At 37.2% G+C, this 14,697-nt stretch overlaps 2 protein-coding genes across 2 annotated transcripts; one reads left to right on the plus strand and one right to left on the minus strand.

Moving 5' to 3' along the window:
- LOC115929496 (golgin subfamily A member 6-like protein 22) lies at positions 1-3,243 on the plus strand. The gene is made up of 2 exons (XM_030998519.1): positions 1-73; positions 1,649-3,243. Exons 1-2 carry the CDS (start codon positions 1-3, stop codon positions 3,241-3,243), a joined length of 1,668 nt encoding a protein of 555 aa, XP_030854379.1.
- A 3,884-nt stretch (positions 3,244-7,127) lies between these two features.
- On the minus strand, positions 7,128-14,526 carry LOC756451 (actin-related protein 10-like). Its single transcript, XM_030999688.1, has 10 exons — positions 14,372-14,526; positions 13,140-13,292; positions 12,457-12,565; positions 11,844-11,951; positions 11,096-11,163; positions 10,466-10,581; positions 9,962-10,038; positions 9,269-9,424; positions 8,328-8,529; positions 7,128-7,411 (listed from the first exon to the last, which is right to left on the minus strand). The coding sequence occupies exons 1-10, from the start codon at positions 14,446-14,448 to the stop codon at positions 7,206-7,208; spliced, it is 1,272 nt and encodes a 423-aa protein (XP_030855548.1). The 5' UTR covers positions 14,449-14,526; the 3' UTR covers positions 7,128-7,205.
- Positions 14,527-14,697: the final 171 nt, after the last annotated feature.

A 14,697-nucleotide genomic window follows, 5' to 3' on the forward strand; every position in this document is an offset into this window, starting at 1 on the left:
ATGGGGGCGGAGATGATGAAGGCAGAGGAGGAGGATGTGAAGGCAGATAAAGAGATGAATGCAGAGGAATGGGGTGAGTCGAAGCAAGAAGAAGAGCTGTCAACTGTTTTGGTGGAAGAAGCTAAAGTCACATAGGAAGATGAAGCGCTACAAGGCAAGGTGAATATCAAGTTGAAATAACGGAGGATTTACTAGAGTTTGCTGAAACCTTCTGGAATGAGATGTGGGTGAAAAATAATAATAATAATAATAACAATATTTATAAAGCGCAACATATCCATCTCTAGAGATGCTCAAGGCGCATACAAATAAGAAAAAGAAGAAGGAGAAACGGTAAAAGCAGATGGAGGAGGAAGAGAGCACAAATGAAATGGAAGATGTGTTGGTGGAAATACAGGAGGCCCAAGACTTCGAAGAGGAAGGGAAGATAAGCGGAAAGGAAAAAGATGGGAAGAACAAAAGTGTTCGAGATAACAAAGATCAGGCTGTTGTAATCGGATGAAGACGTGCCCCTTTCATCAAACGGCGAAAGGCACTGAGGAAAACAAAGAAGAAAACAAAAGAGTGAGAAAGAGACAAGACAGAGGGGAGGGGGAGGTAGATAAGAGAGAGAGAGAGAGAGAGAGAGAGAGAGAGAGAGAGAGAGAGACAGAGAGAGAGAGAGAGAGAGAGAGAAAGTGATAGAAGGAAATGAACGTAATAAGTTCCGTTCGGTATCATCCTGACATGTAGTAAAACTTGTATGAATTTTATATGTAAAAGGTGACTTCTAGATCATACAAACTGATTACGCAACATTCCCATTAACGGCAAAATTATAAATTTGAAATCAACACATTTAATGTATTGTGAACCCCTTTCAACTTTCTTGAATAAAAGCGCGCAATGTTGTCCTTTGTAACTTTTAAGACAACTGCGCTCAATTGTGACGTGATGGATGCGGTTATGCGCATGCGTCATGATCCGCATAGTTACAAAGTTATCTTTTTATCATTATTGATGTAAGCGCTCTTAGCTATAACATCGATTTAGTAGCATCTCTTCTGAATATATCAGAATATTTGTCTAATTGTCTTTGATTTGAATCTTTCATCATGAGTGACGAACGTAAGTTCTACCTAAAAAACACGTCGATATCATACAACTAGAATAATCTATTGCGATATGTTTTTCTTCAGGATTTAGGTTAAAAATCAATATCATAATTATGCAACGTCAAAATAATCTTGCATTTAAAAAAAGAAAAAAGACAGGTGTCTCAAGAAGACAAGCGTTAGTTTTTAATAGACTCCTCCTGTACGTTTCCCTTATTGCTTCGATATTGTATAACACCATGATTGTAAAATGTATACAAGTAATTTTTGGGGTATCACTTCTCATATTAATTTTTATGTATACGTTATTGTTACATTTTCATTAATGATGTTGTCATGTATTTAGAAAAAATACAAAAAACATATGTGGTAATTAAATAAGCTTTGAAACTTAGAATACAAATGGGAAAGTCGTTTGCATAATTATTAAAGTCGTATTGAAATCTTTGAAACTAAAATAGTTGATGGTTGCTGTTAATTTTTGATACAAAATATAAGATGTATCATTACAGTGTCATTATATTGGTCTTCTCCAATTTGTTTTCATTATTCAGCAAATCGAGTAGTTCCTAGATTTCAACACGAGTTGGCAGAGACTCTTGCCTTCAGTGAGTATGTATATCTGAATGACATTCAGACAAACCAGATTAACGAGTTTGTCCAGCATCTCCAAAAGAAAGGCGCAGAGCTGACGACTGATATGGAGGAAATCATACAGGAGAAGGAAGCAAAGGAAGCGGTAGAATGGGAGGAGGAGGGGGAGGAGCTGGAGGAGTTGGAGGCAGAGAAGGTGGAGATGAAGGCAGAGGAGGAGGGGCGGAAGGTAGAGGAGGAGGAGCTGAAGGCAGAGGAGGAGGGGCTGAAGGTAGAGGAGGAGGAGGTGAAGGCAGAGGAGGAGGGGCTGAAGGTAGAGGAGGAGGGGCTGAAGGCAGAGGAGGAGGGGCTGAAGGTAGAGGAGGAGGAGGTGAAGGCAGAGGAGGAGGGGCTGAAGGTAGAGGAGGAGGGGCTGAATGCAGAGGAGGAGGAGGTGAAGGCAGAAGAGGACGAGGAGGTGAATGGCATTCAGACAAACCAGATTAACGAGTGTGTCCAGGATCTTCAAGGGACAGGCGCAGAGCTGACGACTGATATGGAGGAAATCATACAGGAGAAGGAAGCAGAGGAAGCGGCAGAATGGGAGGAGGAGCTGAAGGCAGAGGAGGAGGGGCTGAAGGTCAAGGAGGAGGAGATGAATGACATTCAGACAAACCAGATTAACGAGTTTGTCCAGGATCTCCAAGAGAAAGTTGCAGAGAAGGAGGAGGAGCTGGAGGCAGAGGAGGAGGAGGTGAAGGCAGAAGAGGAGGAGGAGATAAATGACATTCAGACAAACCAGATTAACGAGTTTGTCCAGGATCTCCGAGGGATAGGCGCAGAGCTGACGACCGATGAGGAGGAAATTATACAGGAGAAGGAAGCAAAGGAAGCGGTAGAATGGGAGGAGGAGCTGAAGGCAGAGAAGGAGGGGCTAAAGGTCGAGGAAGAGGAGATGATTGCAGAGGAGGTGGAGGAAAATTTAATGAAGGCAGTAAAGGAGGTGAAACCAGAGGAGGGGAAGGAGGAGATAACGGCAGAGGAGGAGGAGGAGGAGGAGGAGGAGATGACGGCAGAGGAGAAAGAGGAGGAGGTGAAGGTAGGGGAGGAGGGGATGAAGGTAAAAGAGGAGTTGAAGGCAGAGGAGGAGCTGATGGCTGAGGAGAAGATCATGGCGCTGGAGGAGCCGCCATTCACTTTGGTTGCGGAGGCTAAGGTCACAGAGGAAGACAGAGAGCTAGAGGACGAGAAGGTAGTGAAGCCATCAGAAATGACGGAGGAGTTACGAGAGTTTGCTGAAACCTTGTGGAACGAAACGCGGATGGAGAAGATGAAGATGAAGAAGGGGCAAATACACGAGGATGAAAAGATCATTAACGAAATGAAAGAGGCACTGGAGGGAGCACTAGAGGCCAAAGACTTCAAAGAGGAGAGGAAGATAAATGTAAAGAATGAAGATAGGAAGAAGGAGAGTGATCAAGATAACAAAGATCAGGCTGTTGTAACTGGAAGGAGACGGAAATGGTGGCAATTGTTATGCTGTTTTGGTTGGAGGAGGCGCAGCAGACGTTCTTAAGCCTTAAATGAAAGATTATGTTATGATCATGGAAATTGTGAATAAAATTGTAAATAAATTGTAAATATAAATTGACTTTTGAGGACTGTTTGACATATTTTGATTCACTATTGGAAGACGGGGAGTGGGAGAATCCAGCAAATACAGAGAGAGAGAGAGAGAGAGAGAGAGAGAGAGAGAAAGGGGTTGAAGAGATATAAAGGGGTTGAAGAGATATCTATATAAAGAAAAAGAACAGGAAAGTGAGAGATAGATCGAGTCAGATATGGTAACATATATAACGCATAACGCAATTCAATATGATAAACCAGAACGTTAATGACGTAGCGCTCATCCGCATCTCACAACAAATATCGTAAATTTTATGTGGTACACTTTTGAACTGGTCAAAAAATAGAAATTTGATGCCCTGGAAGGGACATAATTTCATTTCATTTGCATGAAGTACCATAAATAATCAATGGAGCAAAATCTCACAATTCTGTGTAGAAGTTTATTGTTCCAAATTTAGCTCTACCAGATAAGGCAAAATCGGTCAAGAAATTAGGGAAAAGAAGCAATTTTTGTTATTTTTGGAATAAATTTGCATAAATTACCATAATTAATTAATGGAGAACAATTTCAAAATTCTGTGTAGAAGTTTAATGTACCAAAGTTAGCTCTACGATATAAAGCAAACCAAATAAAAATCGGTCGAGAAATGAAGGAGAAGAAGCCTTTTTTGTGATTTCGAATAAATTTGCATAAATTAGCATAGATAATGAATTTCATGATTCTGTGTAGAAATTTTAAATCCCCGTCTAGCCCTATCATATGAAACAATCAGAATCAAAATCGGTTGAAAAATAACGAAGAAGAAGCATTTTGAAAATCTTAATGTTGATGCCACAACAAAGTCTAAGTTTGTTGACCTTAAATGGCCTTTGACCTTAACTTATTGACCTGAAATTCTACTCACATGATTGGGGAGACTTGATAACCCTATAGTCCAAGTTTCATTGACTAAGAACTTATACTTTCAAAATTATATCAAAAATTCAAAAACTTAACCTTAGGTTAAGTTTTCGATGATGATGCTACAACATAGTCGAAGTCTGTTGACCTGAAATGACCTTTGACCTTGACTTTGTGATCTGAAATTCTACTCACATGATTGGGGATACTTGATTACCCTATAGTCAAAGTTTCATTGACTAAGAACTTATACTTTAAAAATTCAAAAACTTAACCTTAGGTTAAGTTTTTGATGTTGACGCCGTCGCCGTAGCCGTCGCCGTCGCCGCCGCCGCCGTCACCGGAAAAGCGGCGCCTATGTCTCGCTTTTTGCTACGCAGGCGAGACAAAAATGAAATGGGAAGACAAGAGAGCAACAGACAGAGACAGAGCCACAGAGAGCCAATCGATTTTTAGTGAAATGACAATCAAAATAAATCATTAAAGAAAAAAACAAGTAAACGAAATAAATAAGTGCCCAATAAACAATCTTGAAATAATTTCAGTTAATCAACATAAAACTTTAAACACCTTTATGGAAAGGCCCCTGTTTGGGACAAAGAAGTTTCTTCCTTTTTTGTATGTTGTTGCTAAGCTGCTTAAGACATGTAATATGATAGTAGTGTGTTACTAATACAATATTATATGAGCAAGTCCAAAGTATTTGGTCATTAGGTGTCCCATACGTCACCAAAAAGTTTCATGGTGTTATGAATATAAATTGTCATTAAATGTACCATTGTGTTACTTCACTAGTGTGATCCAAATTTGTATAGAGCTTGTAATTGATACAATAACCAGATGCAATTGGAACCATTAATGACAAAATACTGTTTTATTTTCAAAAAAGTACACAAACATACGAGAGGGAACTAAATAAAGAAAAATGTCTAGTTTCGTTTGGTCAAAACATATTTTGCATTTTATTGAAAATATTTAGTAATAAGGATTTATAAAGTAGAGCAAAGCCCAATTCTTTTGAGATAGCCTCAATGATTAATCTCAAACATAAAGAAGTGATCAATTGCAGAGCAAAAATAAAATATAATCAAAATGAAAACGGGAATATCAGCAGATGTTCAGAGCAATATCAAGTGTCAAGATATAAGATTAAAATTAAGCTAATCATAATCTAAATTAGTTAATCTGAATTGTAATTGGATCTTCACTGTAGGCATTCCACAGCCAAAGTAGAATATAGAAATGATATTGCACTTCTTTTTACAAGGATAGAGTATTCATATATATGAATAAACATGTAGTTTGAATAGGTATTTACAAATATATGAGCTCCAACTACTGGTATTCATCTGTTCAGAGCCAGGAGGGCCCTTCTGGCTCCAAATAGACGTATTTCACAAAGGAGCTCTGACAATTTAAGTTCATCTGAACCTCATTTCTTAGCGATATTTTCTGATAGTAAAACAAAGATTTGTACTTGATGAATTTGCAATTGCAGTCTATATTAGCCAAAATATGATGTGTGTCCAACATGTTACAGCTATCTTGTGGATACTATATTGATAGCAGAAGATAGTCGGAGTATCGCAAAATACTGAAGTACTTTACTTGATGTTGTTTTGTGCTTATTTGGCAGCATTTTCATACGTAGAATCCTAGGCAAAATACTGCCAATACAAGACTTGTGTATTGAAGCATTGAACAAATGGTCCCTAAAATGCATCAAAGCATTGTTCCATGTGCATTTCAGGTATAAACAGCAATGCGTGTTTGCAGTATCGTTGCCATACTGCTTTTGGGCGGTGCCTTGCTAATATGGCAATGAACATCCCTTGCGAAATGTGGTATTTGTGTACTGGTATATCAACAGTGCCATGGTGACACTAGTGGCCATATACGCATCAATGCATCTAACCTTTGGAATGTCTTTGCACCAATAATAAAATAGCTATAATGAGTAACATTAATTCTTCAAATCATCTCATTTAACAATTATTATGCCAAAACATTAAGTATTTATTCAAACACATGATTAAAGTTGGTAAACTTCCACAATTTTGTTGTTGTTATTCTCAAGAAAATTGAGAGTACAATGGTCTAATTTTTGTAAACAACACATCCGTAAAACAAATAGAACTGAGGGAATATTGGCAAGAACTGTGTTTATTTCTGCTGTGTGCCACATAAATAGAATGTACTTGATTTCCTATACCAACTCTTAGTTAGGTAACCTTCATTTACTGTACATCATTAAGTACAAGATCCCGCTTTCTCTGTCCATTATATCCACTTGCAGGACATTGTTCTATGGGTCACACATCCTCTTTCATCCTTGGAATACTAAGTCCAAGATAACTTGGAAAATAAGTGTTATACATACTCAAATGGTATTAACAGAGTTTACCACTATCTAAATTGGACTCACAGTTCCAAGGAGTGAGGACACCTTCAAGGTCATGCAGCTAATGACACATATTGTTTTTAAAAACCAATCCATGATTTTTCATTGATACCTGTCTCCAAACGGTTTGCTCCTCGAGTGTGGGCCAGCCTGCTTATGTGAGCCATATCTTTGAAAAAGTCTCAAGAATCCGACGGTCTACTGTTCTTTCATTACTCTGGTGTGCCTTTAGTGTCATAAGCCTGTTCACATAAGCCATCTCAGCCATTCAAACAGTCTGTAGAGCCTTTGCTGTTTTTTCTTTTTTTCTGGTGTGCCTTTGACATCACCAGGTGGCTTGCCTAATGATTCCAGCGGTCTCAAATATCCAAAGCTCTAACTGTTCTCAGGGATGCCAGTTAGAAATGATCAGAGACCCTGAAAATCACCTAGAATGAGCTATTTTGTACACAAAAAAGCCTAAACTATGGTCTGAAAATAACTTGCCAGGGCCTGAATTCAGGCTATTGCCTGAAAACTGGCATCCCTGTGTTCTTTCGATATGATGTTGTCAGCCTGCTTTTATTAGTCAAACCATATGCAGTCTCATGAATAATCTATAATTATTTCATTTTTCTGGTGTGCCTTTAGCATCACCAGCTGCCTTGCGTAATCCTAGTGATTTGAGTGGTGTCTTGTCCTTGGCAGCAGACTGCTCCACCTCTGTGATCGCTGGAGATAGAGAGCACCAGTCAGGGACCACCTCCGTCTGCAGGAAGGCATCCCGGGACAAGGACCGGTAGCTCAGGACCTCCAAAGCCCCAAATATGGCTCCTGGGAAGCAAACATATACATTAATGCTAATTAATGAGTGGGTAACGTAACTTATACATGAAAGGTTGAGAATCAAACACTATCATTCATACAATCTATTATTCAAAATAAGAATACCTTACCTGTTTTTAGAATTCTGATGATATAAAAGGCTACTTCATTCAATAATAACAATATTAAGCATTTATCAACAATGAGCTTGATTTATTGCTCTCCTTGAACTTTATCCACTCTTTAAATATTAAATCAATTTACCCTTCCTTTGAAAAAAATTAAATAGATGAAAAGAAAAAGAATAAATAAAGCCAAAGTGACAAAAAAAAAAAACATGGATGGAAGGATATAACCTACAAGCATGACCCCTTTGACTGCATCTTTCTTGAGGAGGCACACAGAAATTATGCAAGATCAACAGTAGGTACTGCAATGCTATTTGCTACAGCATTAACCAATCATCTACTGTATTAAACAAAGAGGAATCACTTAGATAAAACAAAGTAATAACAAACTTTCAACATAACAAGACAATGTTGCTGATCAATTTCTTTATATATTTTATTGCATTTTAGCTTCAAGTAACAAGGTAATTTCCTTTGTCCCAAGGGCCCGAATTCACAAAGGAGGTTTAACTTAACCCATGGTTTAAACCCTTATTTACATAACCCATGGCTTAAAAATAGCACAAAATAAGCGTACCTTGCCTTGTGCACGTCTGATATTGGACCTCTGACTGTATCGCGCTTATTTTGGGCCAACTTTAGACCATGGGTTATGTAAATGAAGATTTAAACCATGGGTTAAATTTCAGCCTCATTTATGCATTTGGCCGAGGAGTTTGTTATAATGAGGTTTCCACTGTACTGGAAAGAGAAAGAAAGAAAGAGGTTTGACGTCAAAAGACAAATTTAGCACTTACCTCCTAGCCATGCTGTAAAGTTGGCCTGAGCTGGAGGTGAATGCACTTTGAAGGTCGTGATGGCAAAACATTGCTTGTACTTTGGCTTAGTGAGGAGCAGCTTCAGCTCGGCCAGAAGCCGATGAGAGAAACCAGGCAAGAGGGATGTGCCTCCGATGAAGACCAGGTTGTCAGCAAGGGGTTTCCGCATGTCGATCGGACACTGTCAGGGAAGAGAAGAGATGGAAGAGATGTGTTAGACATTCTATTAAAGGCATGAGAAACATACAGGATATTATATTTCTTATGCTGCTGTAGATCATGATAAATGGTGCTGAACTCAACCACAAAGCATCTTTTTGGGAATGGGGTAGTATTACATGGATCTGCACAGTATACAGCTATCATTTCCAATAAAGACCTGTATTGTAGCAAGCAGTTCTTCCTTTAGGCACAGGTAGTATGATAATAATGCAAGGAAATATATGTCAAAATATAAGACACCTGATGATCATTTCCTATAAATATGACGAAACTTAATAATTAAAGCTAACATTTTGTTTGTTTTTAAATCCAATTTAATTTGGTTGTTTGATCCCACACTAGGTTGAAGAATAAACAAACTACTGAAAGAAAAAACAAAAATAGTAATGGGGAAGAAAAAAAACATGATTGAGAGTTACAAATCATCATTATCATATTCTAGAGTCAGCTCTGAGTCAAAAACAGAATGTCAACAATAAAGAGCCCAGTTAAAATGGATTTCCTTTCAGAACATTCAACCTAAACCAGGGCCCCCTCTTACAAAGAGTTGATATCAATCGCAATTATGTACATAAGAGATAGGAGACTGCAAACTTGCGATTGATTGGAGGACTTGCGATTGATTTGGATTAATCGTAAGTCTTTGTAAGACGGGGCCCAGAAATACAATAAATGAGAAGATGTCAGAGTTCACCGACCTTGAGTATGGAGTCAAGGACAAGTGTCGCGATGGACTGCTCTTCATTGTCCATTTCAAAGAGGACCTCGCAAGCTACCTCTCTTGATTTGCCATCCATGGTCAAGGTTCTACCACCATTCAGCGGGTAGTCAACAGATGCTGCAGGACTTGGCCACTAGGGTAGGAAAGATATGAACATTTTAAGTACGATACAAATCAATCCACACCTTGCAACTGAATTTTTCTCTTAGAAAACATAGTAATCTGTACATGTATTTATTTGATGAATACAATTATCAAACCCACAGCACTTGCAAAAGGGGGGATTCACAGTTATATTTAAAATGCAATAACTATTTATAGAAGGCATATCATATACGTGTACACACAGATTATTATCAACACTATCATGGCTGGGTAAAGCCCAAGAAATATCTAGGTAACAATCTTTAAAATGCAAAAGTTGTCGATGTAGATGTCATAAATGTCAGTTTCAAGATATATACAATGAAACTTGTCTATAAAGACTACCCAAGGGAGACATGAAAAGTGGTCTTTATAGGCAGGTGGTATTTATGTAAAGTTTACTTCAGAACATGTTTCAATGAGAAACAATTTTCAAGGGAAACAAAAATGTGGCCTTTGTAGACAGGTGGTCACTAAAGCAGGTTTGACTGGAGTAGAAATTCACTTCATGTACTCTTGTTCTCACCTTGCTATCATCAGCCTGAAGAATGCTCTGCTGAATGGCTGTTGCTCTCTCCATATTGGTCATAAAGCAGCTCCTCACTGCATACAAACAAAGTTTAATAATGATGACAAAAATGGTGAATGTGGTAATAGATATATTAATATAAAATGCTTATCGTTGGTTGTTTTAACATGTACGATTAAGATTTAAAACTACGTTTGTACAGGAAAGTGAAACATTCATCATAAAACACATCACACGTTAAATGTGACTTCTCAAAAAATACTAAACACCAATGCACACAATAGAAAAATGTACATGAACTTGCCACTTAGTGGTTGGCTTTGATTTCATGTTATTATAACAAGCTAAAATCAACAGAAAATACAACACACATGGGATGACATGATTATTGCAACATTGAGGGGATGCTCTAGACCAAAATAAGGTGAATGAGGGCGCAGTCAGAGTTAGCCTATAACAGAATTCCAGTACAAAAATCTATCACGGATTTGTTTTTCTTACCGGTAATATCTTCCAAGACATCCGGAGGTATCTTGTCCATAACAGATAACAAAGGTTTCTGTTCTTCTCCATTCTCTTTGATTGTCCCTGTCTCCTTCAGCTGGCGCTCAAGGTTCCTGAAAGTGTAAAAACAAAGTCAAATTTGGTTGGTTACACAGGACCTTTAGGATTATATAATTGAAACTGAAGGATTGCTTTAATTGTTCTTTTCACATTTTCCATACAAAACTTTGTCTACAACAAGATTTTGAGGTCTACTCCAGAACTTCAACAGGAAATCGAACTAGACTCAAGTGGATTTTGTGCATATATATATATATATATATATATATATATATATATATATATATATATATATATAAAAATCTGTCAAATTTCAAAAAGATAATTTGTCAGATGAGTTTCACTAATCAAGTCAGCACCTCATGAAATCATTGTGTATCTTATGGATTCATAAGTATATTTTGACAGTTTTTAAGTCACATGTTTCTTTCAATTATAAAACTCTTTTTGTGACGATCCACTGGTTTCAATCATTCATTCTAGAAAGGTGTAATTCAGTAAAAATAAATACAAGAAATGTAAAAGTGTTTTAATTTTCCCATCAGTACAGACAGGTTGAATACTTACTCATGAATTGCTCTCCCACCAAGAGGCAATGATTCTACAGCTTTAATGATTGGGTAGCCTTCATAGACGTAAATCAATAACATTGTGTCAAGGAACAATAAACATACTTTAAACATGAAAACATACATGTAATGTTATCCACAAATCAAATTTCAGTAAAGAAGTTTATAAACTGTTTTGTTTTAAGTCTGATTTAGAAAACAGAAAAGCATACACTTCTTTTTAGTAAATTGAAATGGTGCAACAATTTGGATTGAATTACTAAAACCATAAATCACAAAATGGAAAATGCAAACCTATATCAAAATGCATTTCTAATGGTTACTGACAGTGGTTAATGTTAATATGGAGTAGCCTTGACAGGTCAATTGCCTTACTACTCCCTCACATCCACTACATCACAGTACACACATCTTTTTCATTTGTATCATTTGTTTATTCATGTTTAATGTTCTTCTTGAGTTGTCTATTTCTCCATATATTCATTTATATCATTTATTTATGTTCAAAGTTCTTCTTTGATTGTCTATTTTTCCACACATAGTATTTTGAAGAGGTGTAAAATAAATAAATTTGAAGAAAACAAAAAAAATGAAAATAGGTAGCAAGTTAGCAACAGTAATCATTTCAGTGTTGCAGGGCTCTAGTACGCAAGGTTGCCTGCATCTTCAACAGATGAACATTCAGCCACAAACCTACTAAGATTAAAATTATAATGGAAACAAAAGGACAAGTACAGAAAGGATATTGGAAGAACCACTGTCTCATTGTAGCCAGCATCCAGGACCAGTGCTGTGTTGATCCCCAGTGTGAAGAGTGTGGTGAGATGCGATGGAGCAAACAATATTGATGGGACCTGCAGAAACAATGTTATAGGAATCAATGATTTTATACAAATACTGGATCTTTGGATCTCTTGAAATAAGAACTTAATCTTTAACACAGGACCAAATCTTAGAACCAATTGTTAGTGCAATATTATCAACACAATTATCCAAATCTGAAATACATGTTATATTTACATTTATAGCTTGTTTGTATGTAGTAATTAAGACATAAGATAGTAATGTCAAATATTATGTACTACAGTACATGTATGCATGTTCCTCCATCATAATTGAAACACTCCTTACCTTTTAAATGTGCTTTGAGCATATCTCACAAATATTATATGTATCTATAGTGGTTTTTTCTTCTTCAATTTAAATCCTTTCCATAAATTCTATACAATTGTACTCCTGCAACAGAATCTTCATAAAATTATTACTAAGAAGTAAAAAATATGAATAAAAACAATAAAATATACATCTTTATCAAATGGAAGTCAGCAGCTAAGAATACAAGATCAGAAATAGACATACCTCATATCTTTTGAAGAAGACTTTGGCAAGGGTTTGTCTGAACTGTGTGGGGCACAAGATAGATTCACAAACCACAACACGACGGTCTCTTGGATTCACCAACAAGTGCCTGAAAATAATATATAGTAATATTTGTTATCAATGACTCGATTCCCAGCATTATAAAGTTTGTAACTGCGTCAAAAATTGTGAAAAGTCCTATCATGCTCAGATAACATGTATGGTATGCAGTTTTTAATCTCCCGCAAATTTAATCATGATCAGTTTCATCACCAAAATAATGAACTGTTTCAATTCAATACAATCAAGAATTATCCGATATGTTTTTGAATGAAGACAACAACATATTTGTATGTGCTATGAAGAAAAATAAAGTGGGGTGGGGTGAGGTAAACTATTAAAAAGGTCCCCTGCCCCCCCCCCCCCCACTCACTCTTGGGTCACTCACATGATTCAATGACATTTACATTTCACTAAAAATGCAATACAAATTAAATTATTGGTGATAATTGCTTGAAGCAGATTCAATATCATTGACAAAATCGGATGAATCAAAGATAAAAGTTGAAACATGTTTTGATAATGTGTGTTTTATACGATATCTATTTGATTATCAACATTTAAATTCTATCCTAACATTCTCTTCAATTAAACCACATCTGCAAAAATCTCTTTTTAATCACCTGAAGTATACATGGTGTAGAAATTCCACCAGTGCATCATACAGCTCTTCTGTACTGGAGTAGTCCCAGATATGGACAACCTTATCTGTCTTGGAGAGTTTGATTTTACTTGGTATTGTTGCTCTTGGACTCGTTTCACCAGCAAACCCCACTCTGAGGAGAAAAAGAAAGGAATTCATTGAGGGAAAAAAACACACACACAAAATCATAAATGGCAATTAAGATGAATAAAAATGCACAAAATCATGAATAGCAAATAAGATGCATAAAAATGCGCTTAACATTAATAAAAGAGACATGCCTTGGTACTGAATGTAGATTATTTGCTTCAATCAAATTTGTACTTCACAAAGATAAGGATCCATATCTTCATCCACCTCTTACTTTCTTGTATCAGAACTTTAACAAAAATTTGACAAAGACAAGGATCCATACAGGATGATGATGATAAGGATGATGATGGGGAGGATGATGATGGGGAGGATGATGATGGGGAGGATGATGATGGGGAGGATGATGATGGGGAGGATGATGGGAGGAGGATGATGGGAGGGGGATGATGGGAGGGGGATGATGGGGATGATGTGAGGAGGATGGGGAGGAGGATGAGGAGGAGGAGGATGAGGATGAGGATGAGGATGAGGATGAGGATGAGGATGAGGATGAGGAGGATGATGAGGATGAGGAGGATGATGAGGATAATGAAGATGATGATGGTGATGATGATGATGATGATGATTGCTTACTTACAAGCAGTCAGGTAAAATGACCACCACTAAATAATAATAATAAAATAGGAATTACAAAATAAAATACAAATAATTAATAATTTAATTAAAAAAAATAGATCTAGATCTAGACTAGAGTCTAGACTAGATTAAACAACAAAAAGAGGCTTAGATCTAGATTTAATTATTGTAAATATTTTTCCACCCCTCCATCTTAGTCTAGATCTTGAATCTACAGGCGAGGAGGTGCATTTCAAAATTATACATTAGTTAGATAATCTACACACTCTTCCACGGCCACGCCCATACCACACCCTTCACCAGCTTCGGACACCAAGACCGTAGCGGCCTAGCAGCCGCCCAGCGAATCGGCTCATGATCCAGCTGGTGCCTCACACACCCACTACACATTCACAGACTAGCTCGAGCAGTCACAAAAAGCGTCAACTCACACAGATATTTCCCTGTTATTAAATCATATAGTAACATTCATTAATATCTCACTTTGTATATGCAGCACCTATGTCAAAGACGGCGGCTGTTTTCTCTACTCCAACGCTGAGACCCTCAAAAAGCGGCATTTTAAACAAGAGTTGTGTCACAACAAGTAGAAGAAAAGTGATGTGTGCTGTAAGGGATTAATTATTACACACCGTTTCAAGATCACACTCCTTGCACTCGGATCTGACCCGTATGAAATGTCCTGGCCAAATCGAAAATCGCGTCCTCGGGCATAAACTCTTGTGCAAAACGGAATTCTGTACGTTACCGAATAGTCTTTTTTATGGCTGATGTTGGCTAAACTAATTTCAAAAGGAAAGATTGCCATT

This window comes from Strongylocentrotus purpuratus, unplaced genomic scaffold (assembly GCF_000002235.5).
Source record: "Strongylocentrotus purpuratus isolate Spur 01 unplaced genomic scaffold, Spur_5.0 spur5_scaffold_5, whole genome shotgun sequence".
NCBI lineage: Eukaryota > Metazoa > Echinodermata > Echinoidea > Camarodonta > Strongylocentrotidae > Strongylocentrotus > Strongylocentrotus purpuratus.

Excerpts from the sequence above, each read along its gene's own strand:
- LOC115929496 (XM_030998519.1), top strand. The coding sequence starts at position 1 with ATGGGGGCGGAGATGATGAAGGCAGAGGAGGAGGATGTGAAGGCAGAT. Across the intron at positions 74-1,648 it reads GATGAATGCAGAGGAATGGG|CAAATCGAGTAGTTCCTAGA; the intron begins GTGAGTCGAAGC and ends TTCATTATTCAG.
- LOC756451 (XM_030999688.1), bottom strand. The coding sequence starts at position 14,448 with ATGCCGCTTTTTGAGGGTCTCAGCGTTGGAGTAGAGAAAACAGCCGCC. Across the intron at positions 10,582-11,095 it reads GGTGGGAGAGCAATTCATGA|GAACCTTGAGCGCCAGCTGA; the intron begins GTAAGTATTCAA and ends TTACACTTTCAG. Across the intron at positions 8,530-9,268 it reads TCCTTGACTCCATACTCAAG|TGTCCGATCGACATGCGGAA; the intron begins GTCGGTGAACTC and ends CTTCCCTGACAG.